This window comes from Schistocerca cancellata, chromosome 6 (genome assembly GCF_023864275.1).
Source record: "Schistocerca cancellata isolate TAMUIC-IGC-003103 chromosome 6, iqSchCanc2.1, whole genome shotgun sequence".
In the NCBI taxonomy this organism is placed as follows: domain Eukaryota; kingdom Metazoa; phylum Arthropoda; class Insecta; order Orthoptera; family Acrididae; genus Schistocerca; species Schistocerca cancellata.
The window spans coordinates 689543179-689569184 of record NC_064631.1 but is presented as its reverse complement, the minus strand read 5'-3'; the positions used below and the strand labels follow the sequence as shown (position 1 = coordinate 689569184).

The 26006-nt window shown below is 43.4% G+C and overlaps 1 protein-coding gene across 1 annotated transcript in view; it reads right to left on the bottom strand.

Annotated features, from left to right (window-relative positions):
• Positions 1 to 26006, bottom strand: part of LOC126088478 (uncharacterized) — a 441574-nt gene that overhangs the window by 354518 nt on the left and 61050 nt on the right. Inside the window, exon 2 of the mRNA XM_049906619.1 lies at positions 13452 to 13981. Within this exon, the coding sequence (XP_049762576.1) occupies positions 13452 to 13981 (530 nt within the window). The remainder of the gene's footprint in view (positions 1 to 13451; positions 13982 to 26006) is intronic.

Genomic DNA, 26006 nt, shown 5'->3' with positions numbered 1-26006 from the left:
AGGGAGGGAGGGAGGGGAGCGGCAGGGGTAGAGGTGGGGGTGGGCAGGAAGCACGCCGGCCTTGTGCGTGCCGCTCATTACTCCGACACGCGCCTGCTGCCAGCTGCAGGTGTACCCGCGTTCCGGTATCACAGATTCGACCACGTACCGAAATTCGTGTTTCGATACCCATAGTATCGGCGTAGGGAGATTCGAATAATGCGCAGTGAGAATTAAAATGTGTGTAAAAACGTATGTACCGGTAGCGAATCTCGTGTATCGCTAGCAGGGGACACAGTGTCTTTTAGAAATTATTGTAAAGTCAAACGACCCCAAGACGAGTATTAACTGCGTTTTTATTACTAGTTCTAGTTCTAACCTATCGATAAGAGCAGCTTCGGACATCTCAAGTTCAGGTCGCTTAGCACCATCGTCTAACACTGGCGATGGAGCTGTTGCATCGGAAGACGAGTATCAAGATTCTCTCTGTAGTAAAAAAGAAAATATGCGCCTTGTAAAGGACTGACTTTACGTTAGCAAGAGCGACAGTAAAAATTACATGATCTGCGCAGTCTCTAACAAACACACCGATGCTAATTTTCAGGGATGATGGAGAAGGACAAACTTATTAGTTTGAGGTAAGGGAAACGACCGGGCTGAAAGTTAGAAGCGAAAATCTTCTGACTCCTCTGACAGTTTCTATTACTGCAAACACACTGCTTTCTATATTTTGGAAGGAGATGGTATGGATCCAAGTAAGAAAAAATGTCCAGTAGCCGGCCACGGTGGCCGAGCGGTTCTAGGCGCTACAGTCTGGAGCCGCGCTACCGCTACGGTCGCAGGTTCGAATCCTGCGTCGGGCATGGGTGTGTGTGATGTCCTTAGGTTAGTTAGGTTTACGTAGTTCTAAGTTCTAGCGGACTGATGACCTTAGAAGCTAAGTCCCATAATGCTCAGAGCCATTTGAACCAATTGTCCAGAAAACATGGGCTCTACAATGCATACGTTAAGTGCTACCAGCACTTGTTCAATAGAAGAGATGTGTCATATTACCAATGATGAACAAATGCTCATGGCTTTTAAGTTATGTATTTTAGAGCCCATGTTCACTTTTTTCTTGTTTTGTTGTAAGCAACCAGCCCTCTAACTTCATAAAAGGAATTTAGTTACACATATGTTTCGGTGAAACAATTACTAATATTACTATATGTACACAGTGCGTTAGAAAATTGTTCACAGTTTTGGTTCAGACAAACGTAGCACATTCCTGTATTTCTCCTTGCATTCAGAAGTTTATAATCAGCATACGTTATAATGGCATGTACGGACAGCGTAATATTTTTGTGAAAACCTGTGCTTTATTTCTGGTTGAAATGTGTGTCCCTTAATCCTTGCGGTTGTATTTGATTTCTTCACTACATTGGTTCATGAAAACACCGCACAATTTTTATATTTAGAAGCACACTATCAGTACTTTGCGATACTGTCGCTATCGATACCTTTGTCCCGGTAACATCAAGATACAGATACAACTTTAGATATTGGTATCGATAGCAAATCTATCGAATCTTGCATGGTAACGTCGCAATGCAGGTTCGCCCAGTCTCCATACGCAGGTGCAGCACAGAGACGTGGGACTGTAAACCTTAGTTGAGGCATTTGACCTGTAGCAGCGCTATGCTCCCATCCTGACGCTGGGATATGCGACTGTCTAGGTCTACTCTGCAGTTAGAACCTATCCTAACAGCTGTTGTTGTTGTCTTCAGTCCTGAGACTGGTTTGATGCAGCTCTCCATGCTACTCTATCCTGTGCAAGCTTCTTCATCTCCCAGTACCTACTGCAACCTACATCCTTCTGAATCTGCTTAGTGTATTCATCTCTTGGTCTCCCTCTACGATTTTTACCCTCCACGCTGCCCTCCAATACTAAATTGGTGATCCCTTGATGCCTCAGAACATGTCCTACCAACCGATCCCTTCTTCTGGTCAAGTTGTGCCACAAACTTCTCTTCTCCCCAATCCTATTCAATACTTCCTCATTAGTTATGTGATCTACCCATCTAATCTTCAGCATTCTTCTGTAGCACCACATTTCAAAAGCTTCTATTCTCTTCTTGTCCAAACTATTTACCGTCCATGTTTCACTTCCATACATGGCTACACGCCATACAAATACTTTCAGAAATGACTTTCTGACAAATCTATACTCGATGTTAACAAATTTCTCTTCTCCAGAAACGCTTTCCTTGCCATTGCCAGTCTACATTTTATATCCTCTCTACTTCGACCATGATCAGTTATTCTGCTCCCCAAATAGCAAAACTCCTTTACTACTTTAAGTGTCTCATTTCCTAATCTAATACCCTCAGCATCACCCAACTTAATTTGGCTACATTCCATTATCCTTGTTTTGCTTTTGTTGACGTTCATCTTATATCCTCCCTTCAAGACACCATCCATTCCGTTCAACTGCTCTTCCAAGTCCTTTGCTGTCTCTGAGGGAATTACAATGTCACCGGCGAACCTCAAAGTTTTTATTTCTTCTCCATGCATTTTAATACCTACTCCGAATTTTTCTTTTGTTTCCTTTACTGCTTGCTCAATATACAGATTGAATAACATCGGGGAGAGGCTACAACCGTGTCTTACTCCCTTCCCAACCACTGCTTCCCTTTCATGTCCTTCGACTCATAACTGCCATCTGGTTTCTGTACAAATTGTAAATAGCCTTTCGGTCCCTGTATTATACCCCTGCCACCTTTAGAATTTGAAAGAGCTGGACAACAGCTAGACAACGTAATATCGAAGTCCGTGTGTATGTCATTCGTAGAAACCCTGCACAGCTCACCAACATTCATAAGTTATTCACCACAATTTGTCAATTATAATGAATTAATATATAGTAACACCACAGTACTGTAGTACGTTCGCAAAGGGAAGCTTAAGCCAGCTAAGAACGGGACAGTTGATCTGAGAGGTATTATGTGATGTAACAGCGTGCTGTATCAGATCTAACCTTATAACCAAATACGGAAGCCAGTTAATGTGAGGACTTGAGCCTTTACCTACGTTGTTTTCCTTCCGCGCCGTAATGCTAAACTCATTTTCTCTAAAATCTTACCGGAAACATTATCCGCAATCTGCTTAGCGGTCCTTTTAATGTCTCCCTACGCCTATGTTTCACTGCACAACACAAAGAAACTTCCCACACTTTTTCACAGTGTGTGCGGGCAAGGAAACGCGAGTAACGTCTTGTGGGTCAGAGTTTGTTAATATCCAACAAGATTTCGAACGCGATATAAACGTTGAAGTAAAAAACACTTACGACCTAATACTTCAGCATGCCTCAGTGTATCAGTCGCGCTGGAACAACAACAAACTACCAAACTGAAGCCAAACAGCTCTGAGGAGGATTTAAGAACACCAAGACACGGAACTGAAAAAAAAAATAAATTCAGTAGCCAGCGGCAGAATGCTGAATTTTAGGTATGGTACTTTATTGTGCTGTCATACCCATAGTACTAGCAGGTTAGAACAGGAACTTTAGGTTGTGACATTATACCCGTATTCGCTTCACTGTCCTGGGCTAGATGTCCCTAATGTTTTACGAACCAGTTTTCGCTCTCCAGAATAAGCCTTTCAAGTATGATGAATGAGACTGGTGACAAAAGCGTGCGACTTGACGAATCTCTTCTTTTACAGATATGTGTATGTAATAATAACAATCTCGTGGGGTAAATAGCCGGCTGCAAGTCTATCAATTCACCTTAGAGTGTTCCTGGCCTGTCCTAGTTATATAATGGGCCAAAGGAAACCTGTAGTTTACAGCGCAATCCGAACCACGAGTCATATCTGGCGACTTCATGCATCGTTGAGAAGTGAAGGCTAGATTCAAGACTGAAAATTTCCGCGGTACAACCTGAATTCGATCCAGCGATCCCTCGATTTCCATGCCCACGTTTTACCGCTAGATCACCCTGTCGTGTGTGTGTGTGTGTGTGTGTGTGTGTGTGTGTGTGTGTGTGTGTGTGTGTAGTGTGTGTGCGCAGAATTACTGAGCACATTTTCTATTCGTGTTATAACCTTAAGGAAAATCTAAAGTCTCGACTCCAGAAACCAAAATAAATTTTGTGAAGCTTGCGTCAACACGTTCGTCAATCAGATCCAGAGCGCAATAGGCAGTGACCGCCTAGGAGCTGGAACTCAACGGGATGAAAGTAACATATGTAAGTCCGGGATTACCTGAAGGTAGTGTTATAGGACAGTTATCGAAATGTTCGCGATACATACCGGGTGGTCAAAAAGTCAGTATAAATTTGAAAACTTAATAAACCACGGAATAATGTAGATAGAAAGGTAAAAATTGACACATGCTTGGAATGACATAGGGTTATATTAGAACAAAAAAAAGCAAGGTATTGCTTGACGCGTGAAAGATCTCTTGCGCGCGTCGTTTGGTGATAATCGTGTGCTCAGCCGCCACTTTCGTCATGCTTGGCCTTCCAGGTCCCCAGACCTCAGTCCGTGCGATTATTAGCTTTGGGGTTACCTGAAGTCGCAAGTGTATCGTGATCGACCGACATCTCTAGGTATGCTGAAAGACAACATCCGACGCCAATGCCTCACCATAACTCCGGACATGCTTTACAGTGCTGTTCACAACATTATTCCTCCACTACAGCTATTGATGATGAATGATGGTGGACATATTGAGCGTTTCCTGTAAAGAACATCATCTATGCTTTGCCTTACTTTGTTATGCTAATTATTGCTACTCTGATCGGATGAAGTGCCATCTGTCGGACATTTTTGAACGTTTATATTTTTTGGTTCTAATAAAACTCCATGTCAATCCAAGCACGTGCGTCAATTTGTAACTCTCTACCTACATTATTCCGTGATTTATTCAGTTTTCAAATTTATACTGACTTTTTGATCACCCGGTAAGTGGCCTTGTAGTAAATACAGAAACTCTATGACGCTGTTTGCAGACAGAATATTCTGTCGCAGGTAGTCAATATGTGCGACGTCAGAAGATGTGCGAGGAGACCTGCACAGGATCGACGCTTGGTGAAGTGATTTGCAGGTAGCCATTCCGCGTAAATAAATGTAACGCATTGCGCAAAAAAAGAGTTGGAAAGATTCATCAGTGCGCAATTATACCTTTGGCGATAATCACTGGTACCACTAATAGCAGTAACATATCTAGGAACAAAGGTCCGGAATAAACTTGCGGAACGATGAAGTAAAAGTAACTGCAGGGAAATCAGATGCCGCGGTAGTTGCAGTACACTGGAAGAACACTAAGAAATTTAACTTGGCAAAGAAACAAATGGCTTACAACGCGATCGTTCGACTGATCCCAGAATAGTGCTCGTCAGTCTAAGAGGATTAATGGAACGGGTGTAGAAGATACGAGGAGTTGTGCGTTTCGTGACCACCGTTCCGTAAGAGAGAGAACGTAACAGAGGTGCTGAACAGTGGTGGTTGTTGTTGTTGTTGTTGTTGTTGTGGTCTTCAGTCCTGAGACTGGTTTGATGCAGCTCTCCATGCTGCTCTATCCTGTGCAAGCTTCTTCATCTCCCAGTACCTACTGCAGCCTACATCCTTCTGAATCTGCTTAGTGTATTCATCTCTTGGTCTCCCTCTACTATTTTTTTCCCTCCACGCTGCCCTCCAATACTAAATTGGTGATCCCTCGGTGTCTCAGATCATGTCCTACCAACCGATCCTTTCTTCTAGTAAAGTTGGGCCACAAAATCCTCTTCTCCCCAATTCTATTCAATACCTCCTCATTAGTTACGTGATCTAATCTTCAGCATTCTTCTGTAGCACCACATTTAGAAAGCTTCTCTTGTCTTCTTGTCTGAACTATCTATCGTCCACGTTTCACTTCCGTACATGGCTACACTGCATACAAATTCTTTCAGAAATGACTTCCTGACACTTAAATCTATACTCGATGTTAAATTTCTCTTCATCAGAAACGCTTTCCTTGCCATTGCTAGTCTACATTTTATATCCTCTCTACCTCGACCATCATCAGTTATTTTGCTCCCCAAATAGAAAAACTCCTTTACCACTTTAAGTGTCTCATTTCCTAATCTAATTCCCTCAGCATCACCCGATTTAATTCGACTACATTCCATTATCCTCGTTTTGCTTTTATTGATGTTCATGAACAGTGGTAGAGGCTACAAAAGAGGTGACGTGTATCACCGGAGTGATAAGAGAGGGACAGACAGCACATGACCCACATACAGATTAGATTAGATTAATACTAGTTCCATGGATCATGAATACGATATTTCGTAATGATGTGGAACGAGTCAAATTTTCCAATACATGACATAATTAAGTTAATTTAACAACATAAGTTAATATAACAACTTTTCATTTTTTGTGTTTTTTATTTTTATTTTTTTAATATATTTTTTAAATTTATATCTAAAAATTCCTCTATGGAGTAGAAGGAGTTGTCATTCAGAAATTCTTTTAATTTCTTCTTAAATACTTGTTGGTTATCTGTCAGACTTTTGATACTATTTGGTAAGTGACCAAAGACTTTAGTGCCAGTATAATTCACCCCTTTCTGTGCCAAAGTTAGATTTAATCTTGAATAGTGAAGATCATCCTTTCTCCTAGTATTGTAGTTATGCACACTGCTATTACTTTTGAATTGGGTTTGGTTCTTAATAACAAATTTCATAAGAGAGTATATATACTGAGAAGCTACTGTGAATATCCCTAGATCCTTAAATAAATGTCTGCAGGATGATCTTGGGTGGACTCCAGCTATTATTCTGATTACACGCTTTTGTGCAATAAATATTTTATTCCTCAGTGATGAATTACCCCAAAATATGATGCCATATGAAATCAACATCTCGCGAAATGGCGGTGTTGGGAAAATCAGAGGAAACAGAAGTTGTTCGAAGGTTAACCGAAGGCCGTCATCCACAAGCATCGTTCGCGACCGTGTTATCAGAACTCTCCGCCACAGACCGCAGTGTGGGTCGTGGAATGGAGCGTAGGTGTATGGAGGCAGGGCCGGGCGGTAGACGCGGCCCGGCGTGACGGAGAATTTCCTGGGCGGGCTGCTCCCGCCCCCACGCCGCCGTTTCGTTCCGCCCCCCCCCCCCTGGCTGCGCCGGTGCGCTACTAATCGCAGTTAATTGCGAGCGCCGGCACTGGCGACCACAATTCCACACCGAGCTGTCCGTGGAAAACGCGTCCCGGACGAAGCGGAGCAGCGGTTAAAGACAGTGGGGCTCGCACTCGGTAGGACCGTGGTTCAAATCCTCCTCCGGCTATCCACGTTTAGGTTCTCACTGATTTTCTCACCCCTAGTGCCGGAATGGCTCCTTTGAGACGGACAGGCCGATTTCCTTCCCCAGTACCGAGCTGGGTACCTCGTCGTCGAAGGGGGTGATAAACCCTAATATTCCTTCTTCCATTTTCATTTCACAGCGAGTTTTAAGCAACATATACCACTTACCGCAGGCTACACTACACCTTACAGTGCGGCACGCCTTTTGGTTCATTTTGCCACTTCGGAATGTGCCGCGTGCAATAATCAGATGCTTAGCCTGCTATTTATCAACTTCCGGTCGCGAAAGTGTTGTGTGTACGCCAATAGGATTCCTGAAACAACAGTCTTTGAAACTGAAAATCAGCGCAGACTTCTGCAATCCTCAATCTGTGTGTAATCTCCCCACGGAAAATTACCCTCTACCACGCACCAATTAATCATTGTCAATCAAACCATCCACATTTATTTACTTTGGAAAAGTATCTGATCTGATTTTCTAGTAACATATGCGGCGACAGCTCGGCGACGCCAAAGTATTTTCTAGTACGTTTGTTCTTTGGAATAACAGAGATACATATATGTATTCTCCATGGTTGTTAGACGGGTAACTAGGACAGCTTCGGAAGTATCTGTTGAAAGATTGACGGGTTTCTAAAAGAGACATATTTGCTTTTCTTCACGCTAAAGCGAGCTATTAACATTTGTGCCACTAGCGGGTTATTTGAAGAGAAAGAAATTGTAACGCAAAGTAATTAAGACTTGGAACCAAAAGAAATCTGGACATGTAATGGAGATGGATTGAATATACAATTTCCTTCATAAATATGGTTTGTGACCCCTTTTATTCTGGAGTGAATGAACGAATGAGTTCTTTGTCTGAATCATTGATGATCGCGTTGGCCCTGTAATTAGTGGGGAAGTTTCAGCTGTGTCGAAGAGAGCCTGCAATCACCGAGTCTTTGTTAAATCGTCCAAAAAGGCTTCGTACACATCTGGAATTCGAAATCTGTCGTAAAAGGAACGAATTGTTCAAACGATCGATTTTCCCAACTGAATGCAGCGCTTAACAATAATAATAAATGTAAAGATCTTTTACAGCAAGCCAGCCGCTGAATACTCAGACGAAGGGCTCCACCAGAGATTCTATTGGGCTGATTTCACGTAATGAAATATTATATTTAAAACTGTACATAGATAAAGGAGAGGAGAGAGAGAGAGAGAGAGAGAGAGAGAGAGAGAGAGAGAGAGAGAGAGAGAGCGAGCGAGCGCGAATGAAATTAGAGAAAATACTTATAATCCTCCATTAGTCTAACTTTTCGCCTGTCTTATCACGGATCAGCCTAAAGACAAAACGGGAGGCCCTTACTTTACTGTATAGATTTATGTGTGAAAGTGAAGGGATCTTAAAGGCAACAGATACACGTCTATACAGACAAAACATTACACAAAGTTAGCGGCAAGCTGCATTCATCATTCAGCATCTATTCTATTCTTACATGAACACATTATAACGGCAGCAGCTTAATGACGAAACCCTTACTGAAGCGAACCAACGAGAAGTTGTCACTCTCCAATCTGAGTTTCACCGATACGCGTCTACCTAAAGCGAAAGATAATGCTTTACAATTTTCTCTCTCTCTCTCTCTCTCTCTCTCTCTCTCTCTCTCTCTCTCTCTCGAACAAACGATCCGTCAATGTCTAACCATATGGGAAAAGCTTTTTAAATATAGAAGCTTAGGGTACGGTAGAAGCTTTGGTTCAAAATGGTTCAAATGGCTCTGAGCACTATGGGACTTAACATCTGAGGTCATCAGTCCCCTAGAACTTAGAACTACTTAAACCCAACTAACCTCAGAACATCACACACATCCATGCCCGAGGCAGGATTCGAACCTGCGACCGTAGCGGTCGCGCGGTTCCAGACTGAAGCGCCTAGAACCGCTCGGCCACACAGGCCGGCGTAGAAGTTTTAATTCGCATGGTCGAAAAAAGTATTCATTGCGATTTTTGACCAAAACTTCGACTTTTTCGCTGCCGCGCCATATATCCTTACGCAGTGACATAGCCTCGGGAAGCTCCTGAAAATGCTACCTGCGTGTTTTCTTGCCAGACTGTCACACTTTAGCGCTGTACGGGAGATGCTCACATTACTTTCAACATGTAAGGTATGTTTCACTACCCTGGTCCCAGATCCTTCAACTCATTAAGCATCCTAGATCATGCCCGAAAGCGACTATCAGCATTTGTCTTCTTGCTTAACGTCGACAACTATTCGTCTTGGATACCGCATGGACACACGGGCTAACATCGACCATGTTTCGAAGTATATCTTCGCTCCATTTTTTTTCCCGCTTTGCATCTCTCTGCAGAACTCACGAAGCCTAAACATTGAAGCGGAACAACAGCGGCAGTCTCAATCTTTTCTGGAAATATGAAGTTCAATGCTAACGCTGTACACTGACATGATCTGCACGTAGCGGAAATGCAGGATGTGATAGCTGAGACAGCTAAACCATAAAGTAATGACATCGATTAAATATATATGGAGATGCGGCTTTCTAACGTACGCAAGAAATTTCTAGCGGTCACGGCTGTCTAATTAATACACAGACTTACTATTACGTGGCACTAGACAGGGGCTTAGTAGAGGGCTTTAACGACACAGCATATATGGAACTTTATCAAACATTACTCAACGTAACAGCGTTGTACGCGTGTTTAGTCACCACCGAAGTATATAAAGCTCATTAAAACAGGTCAGCACACATCCTGGGACAAAAACGCACGCAGCGTGGTCATTGTCTTAAAGTTTTTAAAGCGCTGTACTCTATACTGTCCCAGCGAGCTAAATCATCATAACAAAATAGCCTTACATATGAAAGAGACTGCTTTCAAGAAATGGGTCGACAGAAGCGTCCAATCCCACGCGTCGGCTTTGACCTGTGACGTAAGGGTGTTGTGTGTGACGTCATGACGGCGCGGAGTTTGGTTTGAGTGTGGCTGTCTCCAGTTCTGTTTTATCTTATTTTGTTTACTTTTCTGATCTGTTCGTGAGAATTTTTTTTAAATTTAAAAACGCTTCTTACTTATTTTAATTATCTGTTTCCTCCAATTTCTGTTATAGTTTATTATATTTATCTTTCTGATCTGTTCGTTCATCCCGTGAGATTTTTTTTAAAAAAGACAAAAAACACTAATCAGCTACTGAAGCATCTTTATCTTCTATCGGTTGCAGGGGTTACGACCCCTGGGGAGGTGGGTGGGAATTCATGCATGGCTGTCTTCACTTACACGTTGTAGCTACGCAAGGCGTCTAAATTTGTTTATATTTAATTTGCCCCCCCCCCACCCAAAACACCCCATTTCCCGCGCTTGTCCCGTTAGTGTCATTAGGCTTCTTGTGGAAAGTGTGTGTGTTTGTTTTTGTTTCCGCCATATTTGTGATCATGGGTCAAAGCAGACGGGCGGGATCGGACGCTTCCGTATTTCCCAAGAAATTTGGACGCCAGTGTAAAAAAGGCATTAAGCAACGAAGAAAAAGGGACGAAGCAGTTTGGACAGAAAAATTGACCATTTTTTTCACGCTTATAAAAATTTTCCGTTGCGGGACACACACAAATGTCGATACAGACGGAGAATTCGGCCATACCAAGTGCTAAGTGCCCGAAGAAGTCCCACCTGCAGACCAGCCGAGCTGTGCCCCGGCTGCGAGCAATGGACTGAAACAGGAAGGCTGGGACAGGCCGGCGAGTGTGTCCGCCGCACACCGCCGACACCACGCAGACCCGAACAGCTGACCGTCTGCAACGGTTGTTCACACTCGTGTGCAACCCTGCATCACGCACACAGGCAGATATAGCCCAGCAGGTTACTAAAATGCCTTCAGATCCCAAATTTACAGTACAAGCCACACAACGGTCAAGAACCTTAGGTTATAAAGTGAAATGCGCGCCCACAACTGTGACTGTATAGGTCTGCAATGGAACTACAGTAATCCTGACTTCAGCGCACATCTACAAATAATCACTGAGAATCCACAAACTTCAATTGTGGCAGAAATAGGCATTCCGAAATCATGCAAATTTACTTCGATTAAGCAAATAATGAATCGCTGGATGCTTTTAGCGCAAGCTGTGTTGCACGCCTCACGAACATCATCCCACTGCCTAAATCATTTCTGGTCCCGACAGTTACGTATAACTATAATTATTTAGATCTAGCCTAGCATCTATCTATAGAGATGTGTGCCGATATATTATAGTAGTACTTTCATGCGTTTCATTCTTAAGCGAAAGCGACAGTCCTGCACGCATGAGAGTATTTTCAGGTACATTTAAATGATTTCCTGACGGAAGAGACTGAAAAATAGCTTCCACTTCTAGAGAGCCACAATTCACCATAGACTAAAATTGCGCCTGTGCCAATAAGACCATATGAACAAGACTGACGATGACCATTTTGGGATGGTCTATGTCTTACAACAAAAATGCGATTGAGTGTGGAAATAATTATTTTACTATACATTGCACCTACGTTGTCTACCAACAACAAAAACTACGTCCTTCACATCTGAAAATTGTAGTAGATAAGTAATGCAGAAGCAACAATGTAAGTACAATTTGTGCGGCACAAATGGACTCGCAGTGAATTTTACAAGGAATACCACAATAACTGGGTGGAAACCTAACGGCTGTCTTACCGCAGATGGAGCGGAAAACCAATGATTGCTCCGTAATAGAAAACAAAAATAAACGATTTTTCGTGGCTGGAAATTCAAATGACTACATGACGATGTCAGTTACGAGGAGCTCTACAGATAGATGTTGTCGGACATGTGATATTCCAAACAGGAAGAGACTAAATCGAGTCAGAGCGAACATGTGTTGGTGACCGGGTGGCCCGGGCGAAACCGAGGAAAATCTCGCGAGTAGAAAGCGGTCAGGTGGCGCGGCACATCTTGCGAAAGGGACCAGGTGTCACGCGCTCGTTGACCAGTGTGACAGATACTTAGTATGTCCAGTGCGTGGCGCACCTTTTATAGTCTTCAGCACTATTAGCGAACCTGCGTCCTTATCCACTCTCTTACCGAGAGAAGGGAAAAAAAATCACTGCCTACGTACCGCTGTACGAGAAACTAGACATATGATGGTGACAGCAGATTTGTTGCAGTCTTTCTTAAATGTCGGTTTGAATACACCTAACAGGTTGTCGTCGCCTCTATTCCAGAGTTTCATATTTCTAGCGCCCAAACATGTCATATTTCCGTAAGTGCTAGGACGACCTGTCAACGTAGGTGCGAGTGTCTCGATTCGTTTGACATCCAGCGTCATGTCTACTTTGAAATACTGCAGAATTGGTCCCTTTAGCCGTTTTCTTTAAAGATACACTGTGCTTTCCCAGAACCTTTCAGACAAATGGAAGTATTGCGCTCGCGTGTCTTGTAATCGATCTTAAGTCTTCGTCACATTTCGTATTGCTTCTCAGTATTACGTCTAAATATTTAAACGGTATGACCTGCTCCGGATGTTGGGCACCAAGCGGAAACTAACTAGTGCCCTCTATACTACGGGTATTACATCGCACGTATGCACGTTTGATGAGGCTGGCATTTAATACAGTAAGTGGTAATTTCGTCCAACTCCCATATTACCTTAAGATCGATCGTAGTCGATAGTTTCCTGCGGACAACAGCACTGTCAGCAGACTACCTGATAGTGCTGTTGACCTTGATCTGACTACTCTTTTAAGCATATCAAGAACATTAAAAATCTTGTCACTATTCGTTGACGAACACCCCGATGGTATTTTCTTTTCCGTTGAACATTAGCAGTACAGTACAACGTAATGGGTGGTATTGCTCGTAAGGCTCGTTGAGTCAATCGCGTACCTGTGGAAGGTACTCCTCTCGATCGTACCTTGTTCATTAGTCGACGGTAGTAGTGGTATCCAGAGTCTTTCGGAAATTTAGGAATACGAACTCTACCAGTACAGTCGCATCTCCTCTATGAATGAAACAAGCTATTTTTCTCGCACGAATTTTTCGGCAAAAAAGGCCCTCGCGGACGATTTCAGAAGTGCTCCTCTAGTCTAGTGGTTCAATAACAGCCTCCGGCGGCTACGTTATACGAGGCGACGCGACACTCGACAACACTCAACTTACCCCCGGGCGTCTGGAATCCTCGCCGCGGCGCACAGACTCGCACCCGCCGTTCGATGCGACGCCGGCGTCTTCCGCGGGCGCTCCAGGTGCGGCGGCGGCGGCAGCGTCGCGACGGCACTACGCCGCCCTCTTCTGATGTCGTCGTGCAGGGGCCACACACATGACACGCACAGTTTTCCACGGCGGAGGGTAGTTGCACTGCACACTCGAGGCGAGCGGTCGGAAGAGGAAGGCCAGTACAAGTCGCGAAGGACGGCCGCTGTGTCGAGTCGCGAGACAGAGAGAGCACACGCAACACACCTCCTTCCCTGCCCGAGTTCCGCGCGGCACTGACAGAAGGTTCGCGGGGAAGCTCGCCCGCTCGCCAGCCCGCCACCTCCCGCCGCCGCGGCATAGACTCGCGTTCCCCCACCACCGCGCCGGTGCGGCCAGTGACGCGTTAGGCTCGCCAGCCAGCCGTGTGGGGGCGGACCGGTTTCTTGCGCTGCGCTGCGCTGCGCGGCGCAGACACAACACAACACGGCCAGCCGCTGCAACGCGACGAGGTGAAGACTTGCCTGCCGGGCTCACGCGTCTCCCTACCGGCTGTCTACATCCACGTGACAACTCTGCAATTCACGCTTAGGCCGGTATTACACTATCAAATTTCTTTGTCAAATATGTTTGATTAGCATCTCCAAAACGAAAGTAATGTCAGTGGGAAAGAAATATAAACGGATTGAGTGCCAAATAGGAGCAACAAAGTTAGAGCAGGTGGACGGTTTCAAGTACTTAGGATGCATATTTTCACAGGATGGCAACATAGTGAAAGAACTGGAAGCGAGGTGTAGCAAAGCTAATGCAGTGAGCGCTCAGCTACGATCTACTCTCTTCTGCAAGAAGGAAGTCAGTACCAAGACTAAGTTATCTGTGCATCGTTCAATCTTTCGACCAACTTTGTTGTATGGGAGCGAAAGCTGGGTGGATTCAGGTTACCTGATCAACAAGGTTGAGGTTACGGATATGAAAGTAGCTAGGATGATTGCAGGTACTAGTAGATGGGAACAATGGCAGGAGGGTGTCCGCAATAAGGAAATCAAAGAAAAACTGGGAATGAACTCTATAGATGTAGCAGTCAGGGCGAACAGGCTTAGATGGTGGGGTCATGTTACACGCATGGGAGAATCAAGGTTACCCAAGAGACTCATGGGTTCAGCAGTAGAGGGTAGGAGGAGTCGGGGCAGACCGAGGAGAAGGTACCTGGATTCGGTTAAGAATGATTTTGAAGTAATAGGTTTAACATCAGAAGAGGCACCAATGTTAGCACTGAATAGGGGATCATGAAGTAACTGTATAAGGGGGGCTATGCTCCAGACTGAACGCTGAAAGGCATAATCAGTCTTAAATGATGATGATGATGATATGTTTGTCAAAAATCTTTGTCAAAGATATTTGATGGTGTAATAGGGAACTTTGTCAAATGTCGTCCAATATTTGATCAAGTCTAGGGCCTCGCTGTAGATTTGATCAAAGAAGTCGCTTGTCTTCTGTTCACTGCAATGTGACATGTTACCACGTGGAGCGCTAGCATCGCTGCAGCGTTCTGTCGTCTTTAGTATTTTTATAAACATTGCCGGTAAATACAATTGGTGTGTGCCGGCAACTACAAAATTCCAGAATGAGATTTTCACTCTGCAGCGGAGTGTGCGCTGATATGAAACTTCCTGGCAGATTAAAACTGTGTGCCCGACCGAGACTCGAACTCGGGACCTTTGCCTTTCGCGGGCAAGTGCTCTACCAACTGAGCTACCGAAGCACGACTCACGTCCGGTACTCACAGCTTTACTTCTGCCAGTACCTCGTCTCCTACCTTCCAAACTTTACAGAAGCCCCCAGGCTGTGGCTAAGCCATGTCTCCGCAATATCCTTTCTTTCAGGAGTGCTAGTTCTGCAAGTTCGCAGGAGAACTTCTGTAAAGTTTGGAAGGTAGGAGACGAGGTACTGGCAGAAGTAAAGCTGTGAGTACCGGACGTGAGTCGTGCTTCGGTAGCTCAGTTGGTAGAGCACTTGCCCGCGAAAGGCAAAGGTCCCGAGTTCGAGTCTCGGTCGGGCACACAGTTTTAATCTGCCAGGAAGTTTCATATCAGCGCACACTCCGCTGCAGAGTGAAAATCTCATTCTGGAAACATCCCCCAGGCTGTGGCTAAGCCATGTCTCCGCAATATCCTTTCTTTCAGGAGTGCTAGTTCTGCAAGTTCGCAGGAGAACTTCTGTAAAGTTTGGAAGGTAGGAGACGAGGTACTGGCAGAAGTAAAGCTGTGAGTACCGGACGTGAGTCGTGCTTCGGTAGCTCAGTTGGTAGAGCACTTGCCCGCGAAAGGCAAAGGTCCCGAGTTCGAGTCTCGGTCGGGCACACAGTTTTAATCTGCCAGGAAGTTTCAACTACAAAATTAATAGAGATGTAGGCCTATGAAGCTGATGAGAGGCTTTACAACGTGAGGCTCCCCGAATACAAAGATAGATTAAGAAGATTGGAAACCTGACCTGACCTGACCTAACCTAACCTAACCCTCTCCTTTTTTTTGTGGTTTTAGGGCGCAAAACTGCTATGGTCATTAGCGCCCGGTAACCCTCTCCTGTAGCAAGGAACAGGAATGATACAGTGAGCCTGTCTTCTGCAGATGTAGCAGTTCTTAAGTGAATATTGTGCTTTGTGATATGAGGATACACTTCACTGAGCACGTACTGAATTGTATGCTCATCCATTCTTAGGTAATTGATGTACGACTTGACGTCCTCCACGATAAGCTCACCTAACAAGTTTTGTTGGATGTTTTTATCGCGTCGTCGTAAAACCCACGGCTTCACCCAGGTACGTTTCCTTTTTTCTCCCGCTTCTCTTCCGCATGTGCACACAGTGCAATTGTGGTACATGCAACTGCTGTGGTCCATAACAACTTGTTGTTGTCATCCATCTTGAACTTTGACGAAAAATATTATGACAGTGTAATACCCCTTCTAGCGCTACGTCCAAGATCTTTCTCAAATGTATGTGACGGAATATTTGATCACATCTTTGATCAAATCTTTGACAAAGAAATACCAGCCTTAAGTACGTGGCAGAGGGTTCATCAAACTACTTTCGGACTACTGCTCTACCGTTCCACTCTCGAGCAGAACGAGGTAAAAATGAACACTTTTAATCTTTGCGTTCGGACTCTGATTTATTTTATTATTATTACGATGATGATTTCTCCCTAAGGAGGTTGGCGACAGCAAGATACCACGTAATTCACGAAGACAGAACAGATTTTAGTTGTTTATTACGGACAAATTATAAAAGATAGAAACACTTGCACGTTACATGACGGTTCCTAGTTTTGAAAAAGCTTCGCTGTTGTTTGTTTGCAGTTACATGGCGACTACACCACAAACGAAATCATTTTGTATGTTGAAATAGCGCGAACTCAATCCACTACTCAAGTGCAACGTGTATTCCGCCGCTGATTCTGCAGGAAGGCGCCTCAGTGCAAGCAGATTTGCGAGTGGTATACAAAATTCTTGGAAGTTGGTTGCATATGCAAAGGGAAGAGCAGTGGTCGGCCACGAACGTCTGATGAAAATGTCGAGCGTATCTGAGATGTGTTCACACGGAGCCCTAGGAAGCCCACAAGACAGACGGGCAGGACAGGAACTTCAACTCCCTCGCACAACGGTGTGGTGTTTTCTGAAACGGAGCCTGCATATGAAGCCTTAAAAATTGCAATTACTGCAGCAACTGCGTCCCAGCGACCATAACGGCAGGTACGAATTTTATGTTTTCAGTTCTCCAAACTGTTGCGGGGGCGAGGCACTTTACCCGAACCTACACATCTCTTCGGACGAGTCGCCATAATGTAAGTGTTTGGGGGGCCACAAAATCCTGGCGTCGTCGTCGAACACGAAAGAGACTCACCGAAACTGAACGTGTTTTGTGCTGTTTCTGTTCACAAAATGCATGTAACTTCCTTTTTTGCGGAGAAAACTCCGACCGGAATGCTGTACCTGAACATGCTGCAAAACTAGTTATTTCCTCAATTTCAAGCAGATTCCAATGAATCATTCTTTGTGCGTGATGGCGCCCCGACTCACTTTCATCTTATCTTAACATCACCATCCCACAACAATGGATTGGAAGAGCTGGACAACAAGATCTTGCTCATTGCTTTCGGCATCCCAGGTTACCAGACCTCACATCTTGCGATTTTTTCTTTAAAGTTGCGTAAAATACAGTGTCTTTGTCGTACCTGTGGCAGTTACTATTCAAGAGCCGAGAAATCGAATACGTGAAGATATGAATTCAATAAACAAGGGCCTGTTGATTCGCGCGTGGAAAGAAATGGACAGCCGTTTGATGTTTCTCTAGCAACGCATGGTGCTCATGTTGGCTGTACGGTATAGTGTCTTTGAACCTTCCTCTATCCATTAACATGCACAGTGTGTTTCTGTCTTTCATAGTTTGTATTAAACGACTGAAATCTGTTCTTTCTTTTTGAATCACCCTGTATTTTCGCATTCGGAAGAGAAAGCTGGCGACAGAAATTCCGTAAAAAGATCTCGTTGCAACGTAAAACGTCTTTCTTTTAATGACTGCCACTGCAACTCGTTTAACATATCGTGATACACTTTCACCATTTCACTATAACACAAAACGTGGTGCCTTTCTTTGGACTATTTTGATGTCCTCCGTCATCCCATACCGTACAGAAATACTCTAGCAGAGGTCGAACAAGTGTAGTGTAGACAGTTTCTTTAGTGGATTTGTTGCATTTTCGAAGTGTTCTGCCTAGAAAGCGCAGTATTTGGTTCGCTTCCAATTTAAGATGTTCGTAACAACAATAGCTCGTAATTGTTACCCCTAGGTGCCGGATTGAACTGACGGGCTTTAGATTTGTATGATTTATCGAGTAACCGAAATTCGACGCATTCCTTTTCATACTTACATGGATGACCTCATACTTTTCATTATTTATGGTCAATTGCCATTTTTCGCATGATACAGATATCATGTCTAAGTCATCTTACAATTGATATTGGTCATCTGATGACTTTACTGTACGCTAAATGACAGCATCATCTACAAGCAATCTAACAGGGCTGCTCAGATTGTATCCTAAGCCGTTTATATAAATTACAAACAGCAGAGGACCCATAACACTTACTTGGGTAACGCCAGATATCACTTCTGTTTCACTCGATGTCTTTCCGTCGATTCCTATGTACTGTGACCTTTCTGAAACGAAATCGTGTATCCTCTCGCACAAATGAGACGATACTCCAAAAGTACTCTAACAACCCTACCACAACAAAGGTCAAAAATTAATTATGATTGTAGTGTTGCTCACGCAGCTAAATATTGCATTTTCGGGCAACAACAAAGTTATATTATGTGGTGGGTGTCATAAGAGCACAGTTAACAAAGTCATTTCTTGAAATAATGGATTAACTAGGCACTCATCTTTTCGTGTTTCCTACGCTGGTCTCGTTGTGAACTCATAGCTCAATCGTCGAAAATCTAGGTAGTGATGATCCCAAGCTCGGATGCAAAAAGGCCTAGGTGTTATTCTGCGATATTCGAAAGTTTTATAGATGTGTTTCATAAACCATTCTTGAAGATTAAACTTTTGCAGATTAGGACAATGGTGATGTAAAAAAGTAATCAGCACTCCGAATTTAATTTACACTTCTTTTCTACTACTTTTATTGCAATATCACGTAACTCGTTCCAAAACATCACTTCACAATATAAAACATACTTGAAAATATCTTCCTCACTGTTTAAGTTCACATTTCGTAAACTGACTGCAATTTGCGTCTTTTCAACATGACGACCAAAGCTTGACTCTCTAATAACCACTTACGCGCCCAAAAATCAGAGTTACAAGTACGTCAATGATCATAGTGACAAAAGAAAGAATACACATAAGAATAATATCATTGCAATATATACATATCGATGTATCGAAGTACCTCTACATTAATGAAATCAAATCTGAATGTTGTCACAGAAATATGTTAACTATTTTACAGAAACACAGTAGAATATTGCTGGTGTCGGGAGGTTGAGGTGAGGTGCCGCAATGGTTACGTAATTCAAGTACCATTACAGTACGCAATTTGATTAGAAGTCGCTTGTGATGAACGGTGTGAGAAGCCCTCTAGAAATATAGAATTTGGGATTAGATATCCCCTGTCGATAGCACTCCTTACTTCGTGCGAATAAAGAGCTAGTTGTAATGTAACTATTAAAATAACTCTGCTAATGAGTCATATTAGGTACGAAAATAACACTTTTCACCCCATCAAAATTTTAGTAGGTTCACCAACAGAAATGCGATGTTCCACCACTTACTTCGTTTTTGTGTTGCGACGAGAAAACCATTCACTTTTTACTACAACGCATTGCTTCTTGCTAATAAAATTTCAGTAAGTTAAAAAATTAATACTACTTGTACCCTGTTACTGTAGTTGGCTGCCTCACAGCTCCATCTCGCAAAGTAATTTATTAAAAAGACATAGATAGCTCCGGGCCCTAAAGTTGTCGTTCGTCCGTTTGCAGCGTCTTCGCTCTTTCGGAACGTTCCATCGTGGGAGTTCCATGTGGCAGCCGTGACTCATTAATAGCTCTATTCGGAAGGGAGCTACTCACAAGGGAACTCCCCATCGGAACTCCCTCAGGTTTAATGGTTACATTACCCAGTGGAGAGCCCATCAAAAACTGAACATAGATCAAGCATGAAAACTGGAAAAAGGTGTACTGAACTGTGAGAAAAGATGCAAAATCGAAACAGTGAACGCTCCAAGCTGAAGATGTGCAACATCGTGCGAATGCGAATAGCGATAGTGTGGTGATTGTGTGGGTGCGGTGTTGGATTGCGAAGTGGGAGACTCGTGTTCAAATCTTCTACGAGCCCGATTTTTTTTTTTCACAAAATTATGAACTGTCGTCCGGCCATTGTCGTGTCTGTTCGCTGTGTTCAAAGTTGTGTCTGTGTCGTGGAGTAACGTCCGGTTACAACAGCGAGGTGTAAAGAAGGGACCTCCAGACGTACGTATCCCTACTTGTTATACATAAGTACCAAATTTTATGACTTGCGTTTCGTTTTGGAAGTTTTGACTCTCCAATTCCTTCGTTTTTGAACATAGTTCACACTCGTTTATTTGTAATTTTCATTTCTGTGGGACGACTCTGCAGCATCTCGTCTGCTTTCACTATTTATCACATTCACTTGCGACGGTAATACAGGGTGTTACAAAAAGGTACGGCCAAACTTTCAGGAAACATTCCTCACACACAAAGAAAGAAAATATGTTATGTGGACATGTGTCCGGAAACGCTTACTTTCCATGTTAGAGCTCATTTTATTACTTCTTTTCAAATCACATTAATCATGGAATGGAAACACACAACAACAGAACGTACCAGCGAGACTTCAAACACTTTGTTACAGGAAATGTTCAAAATGTCCTCTGTTTGAGAGGATACATGCATCCACCCTCCGTCGCATGGACTCCCTGATGCGCTGATGCAGCCCTGGAGAATGGCGTATTGTATCACAGCCGTCCACAATACGAGCGCAAAGAGTCTCTACATTTGGTACCAGGTTGCGTAGACAAGAGCTTTCAAATGCCCCATAAATGAAAGTCAAGAGGGTTGAGGTCAGGAGAGCGTGGAGGCCATGGAATTGGTCCGCCTCTACGAATCCATCGGTCACCGAATCTGTTGTTGAGAAGCGTACGAACACTTCGACTGAAATGTGCAGGAGCTCCATCGTGCATGAACCACATGTTGTGTCTTACTTGTAAAGGCACATGCTCTAGCAGCACAGGTACAGTATCCCGTATGAAATCGTGATAACGTGCTCCATTGAGCGTAGGTGGAAGAACAAAATAAAATGAGCTCTAACATGGAAATTAAGCGTTTCCGGACACATGTCCACATAACATCTTTTCTTTATTTGTGTGTGAGGAACGGTTCCTGAAAGTTTGGCCGTACCTTTTTGTAACACCCTGTATATTCTCTCCACATTACTCATATTCTGTAACCAATGTGCAGTATGACAATTGCCAAGCCTGCAGAAGGAGAACGGACACGTCAATGATCGGACGGAAAGTTCATAATTTTGTGAAAGAAAAAGAAGGGGCATGAGTGAGAACTGACGTCTGGCTTTGTAGTCCAACACCGTGATCACAAAACCGCGACGCCGTGGCTACTCAAATTCGCTCAATTTTGCACATCTTGAACTCGGACCGTTCAACGTTTTTACTTCGCTTCTTTCTTCACAGTTAGGCACACCTTCCTCCTGCTTTCAAGCTTGATCTGTGTTCAGTTTTTGACGGGCTATCCTCTAGGCCGTTTCACCACCATGTCTGAGAGGGGTGCGATAGGGAGTTACCCTTGTCAGAGGCTGGTATGTGTTCGTTCTTTCGGTTAATAAGGTAACAAGGACGAAATGCCGAGTGGTCTGCTCCAGTGCAAAAGCCGCGACACTTTACAACTTCAAGTGAATTGTGCATTCTCGACTACAGTCCTGTACTGAGTATTATGCAAATATGGTGTACTATAATAAAGCGAAGTACAGCAATTTCACATCGATACTTAAAAAATATTGCTACAGTAATGCGAGATATACTGCAGGTTTCAGTGTACTGTACGACTTACATGGGAAGTTTTGACGTACAGCGATGTTCATGTGCGGACGCTACAGTGTATATTCCCAGGTTTATATGTTTTCTGGCTAGTAACGTAAATGCACGTCTGGTTGTAATGCAAGACTTAAGTACGCGGGTGATTTGATAACGGACAAGCCGCCCGAAACTGGTCGTCAATAAATGAATAAACTTCCTACGCAACTTCAGATGGTTTATCTAACAGTTGTTGGAAGTTGCAGACCTGCTTCAACCCCAGCAACTAAATCAGACCTCTTATGACGCTTTCACAGCGGAGATTTGACAACATCGTGCATCTGAATACTGAACAGGGCAGTTCTTTTTACTCTAGAATTGAAGCCAAGAAATTCTAAGTTTATCACATCAGATTTTCACTTTATATTGTACTGCAATTGCAGAAAAAGAAGACAATGTGCGTTTGTCAGCACTCTGCTTAAATATAAAACCACGATAATATGAAAAAAACCACACATATGTGATTTACTGAACTGACATTTGTTGTGTCGTCCGAACAAGACACTGTCAGGGCAAACGCCCAACAGTCGCAAAGATGCGAGCTGGTGCCAGTACAATAGAGACTCGCCACTTAGTGCGAGTTCTACCACCGCCACGGGATTTGTTGGAATGTTGTAGAACTTTCGTTCTCCTATCCTGTTACCTGACCTTGGGACACAGCTGTGTAATAATCTATCTATATCCGAATCCCGCTCCAGCTACTGCCGGGTCTGGGTGCTGACGAGTCCTCTCCATTTGGCTCGGTCCTCCCACCACTTTTCTTCCTCCACTTGCTGCCAGGTCACACCTCTCCTTTCAACAGATATTCTCACTCCCATTTTCCACCGTGTTCTTGGGCGCCCTCTAGGTCTTTTCCCATCCATCTTTAGTTCTTCCATAATTTTGGGGAGTCTCTGCCCATGCATCCTCTTAACATGCCCATACCATCTTAATCTCTTTCTTTCAATTTCTTCTCTCATACTTTCTTGTTTGAGGTCCTTTCTAATCTCTACATTCCTTACTCCGTCCATTCTTGTTTTTCCCTTAACTGCTCTGAGAAATTTCATTTCCCCTGCTTGCAGTCTGCTCCAGTCCCTTTCTTTCATTGTCCATGTTTCTCCACCATAGGTGACCATAGGGAAGTAATAATTCTTATACATCAGGAGTTTTGCTCCTTCTGAAACTTCATTATTCCAAATCAGATGTTTTATTGTTTGGTAGAAATTGCCTCCCTTCTGTAACCTCCTATTTATTTCGTTAGTTATTCTTCCATCCCTAGATATTTCACTCCCTAAATAAGTGAAACTTTCTACCACTTTGAGAGGTTCTCCATTCAAGGTAATATTTCCATTGATTCCTTTCTCTCTTCCAAATACCATTACTTCACTCTTATCTTTATTTATTTTTAATCCATACCTTTTCATTATTTCCTTCCACGCATCAAGCTGTAACTGTACATCTACCTCTTTATCACCCCATATTACCATATCATCTGCAAAAATCATCTTTTTGTCTTTTTCTTTTACTATATCTTTAACTGCCCTATTCATTCCCTCCTTCACAACATTAAAAAGCGCAGGAGATAGAATACTTCCTTGCTTAAGTCCTTGTCTTATTTCGAAGTATTCAGAGTTCCCCAATGGTGTTCTAATTCTACAATTGTGGCCTCTGTACATTGTCTTTATAACATTAATGTATCCATCTTCTATATCTATCTTCTTCAGTTCTTCCCAGAGTCTTTCCCTGTCAACTGAGTCATATGCCTTTTCTATGTCTATAAAAACCATTATCACCCTTTTGTTATACTCCCAACTTTTTTCCATCAGTTGACGGATAGAAAATATCAGGTCGATTGTGTAATAATGACAGAGAAAAATAGTCTTAGCGGTGTACTGCACCAGAAGCCGTTTCATGAACTAGCAAACTCGGCCTACCGTAACAACAGTGGTAACTCGGTCTCCACAGCAGTAGCGACGAGGCGTTTACAAAACTGGCGACGAGGGTTTACAAAAAGATTCCTATTCAGACAATTGTCTACCAGTCCGTCATTTAGAAGCCTAGTACTTTCTTTTCGAGCCTGACTTGCAAAAGTTGCGAAAATAGCAAGACAAGTAACTAAAGTTACATGGGTAGACAGCTTCACACACACACACACACACACACACACACACACACACACACAGTCAGATAAATATAGTTTTTGGCCTCTAATCAGGATATCCTCAACGAAGTAGCTCATGTCATATTCCAGCAAATATTTGACCACAGTCCGCAGCTCGTGGTCGTGCGGTAGCGTTCTCGCTTCCCGCGCCCGGGTTCCCGGGTTCGCTTCCCGGCGGGGTCAGGGATTTTCTCTGCCTCGTGATGACTGGGTGTTGTGTGCTGCCCTTAGGTTAGTTAGGTTTACGTAGTTCTAAGTTCTAGGGGACTGATGACCATAGATGTTAAATCCCATAGTGCTCAGAGCCATTTCAACCATTTGACCACAAATCTCTTCAAAATTTACAATTGCCTCAGCCAAATATAATTTCATTAGAGTTGTTACAATTATTACCGAGAAAATAAACTGTTTGACTTTGAGTTGTTTTTGTTTCAACTGCCACTTCATTCCAAAATTTATCCAAAACGAACTTGTTTGTGCTCCGGCAGCGCAGAGCTCGCAAGTATTTCACGAATCAAACTTCTGATATCCACACTCGATATTCGCGAATGAAATTCACCCAGTTATTATCGGCGTTCTTATTTCTGGCCGGCCGCTGTGGCCCATAGTGCTTAGAGCCATTTGAACCATTTGAGCAATGAATGAATTCAGACATCGCAGCTGCGGAAGCTGTAATTCAAGACATGCTCGCTGCAGTTGGGAACAATTTGAATACCGCACTGACATACGCCGTGCATCTCAAGGAGGGCATATTGAACACCTATGCAAAGGTATGAAAATAACTTTCTGAGTTTCCCGTTTATCAAAAACCAAAATTCATTGTATATGCTTCTTAAGGTACGTTTACACTGGGATACATGTATCGCGACATGTATGAGCGACATGTCAATTTGACATGTCGCGATACATCACCTCATACAAAAATTCACGGAACTTGTATGCGGACCCTCGAGCTCATACATGTCGCGTATACATTTTGTATATGGCTTTTTGGCCATATACGCGACATGTATGAGCGACATTTGAACTCGCGCATGCGCAGTACTATCATTTCCTGTCGTCTTGTCGCCAGCCGATTATTTTCACGATTAGCGCATGCGTAGTACCAGGCTCTTTGGCGGCTGCTTGAGTTTTAGAGGTCCCGACTATCGTTTCGACGTTACTGTATCTGCATAGAACATCAAAAAGTGCCATATGCAATATTATTCTTCGTGTTTGCGAGGCCATCGTGCAAGTTTTATTCCAAGAAGTGAAGGTAAAAGTTTTATATATATCAGAGTATGTAATACATTCTATAATTTTTTCATGCATCTGGCACGTATATCAATTTTTTGCTATTATTCCGGCGGCCTCGCTTGATAATGTTGACAACGGATGCCGAGAATAGTGTGTGAGACGTTGGCATTAGCAATCGCGCGACAATGCAAATGTTTTGTAATGAAATCTTCGTTTCAAGAGGAATCCCCAGTGGCCAAAAAACGGAGTGTTACTGCCAACTGATCCTCTGGTGGAATCGGTTCCCGAAAGTTTGTGTTGGTTTTGGACACAAGAGGAGCCACAAGTGATAACAAACCGCGGAAATCCTCCATACTCATCCTAACATAATTTCTAAAATATGCGCCATCCTATAGCGTTAATTCGCGAGAAACTCTCTCTGCCACCATCTACGCTTCCTCCGCCTTTTCTTCCTGTCATCTTCCAAAACAGCAAGT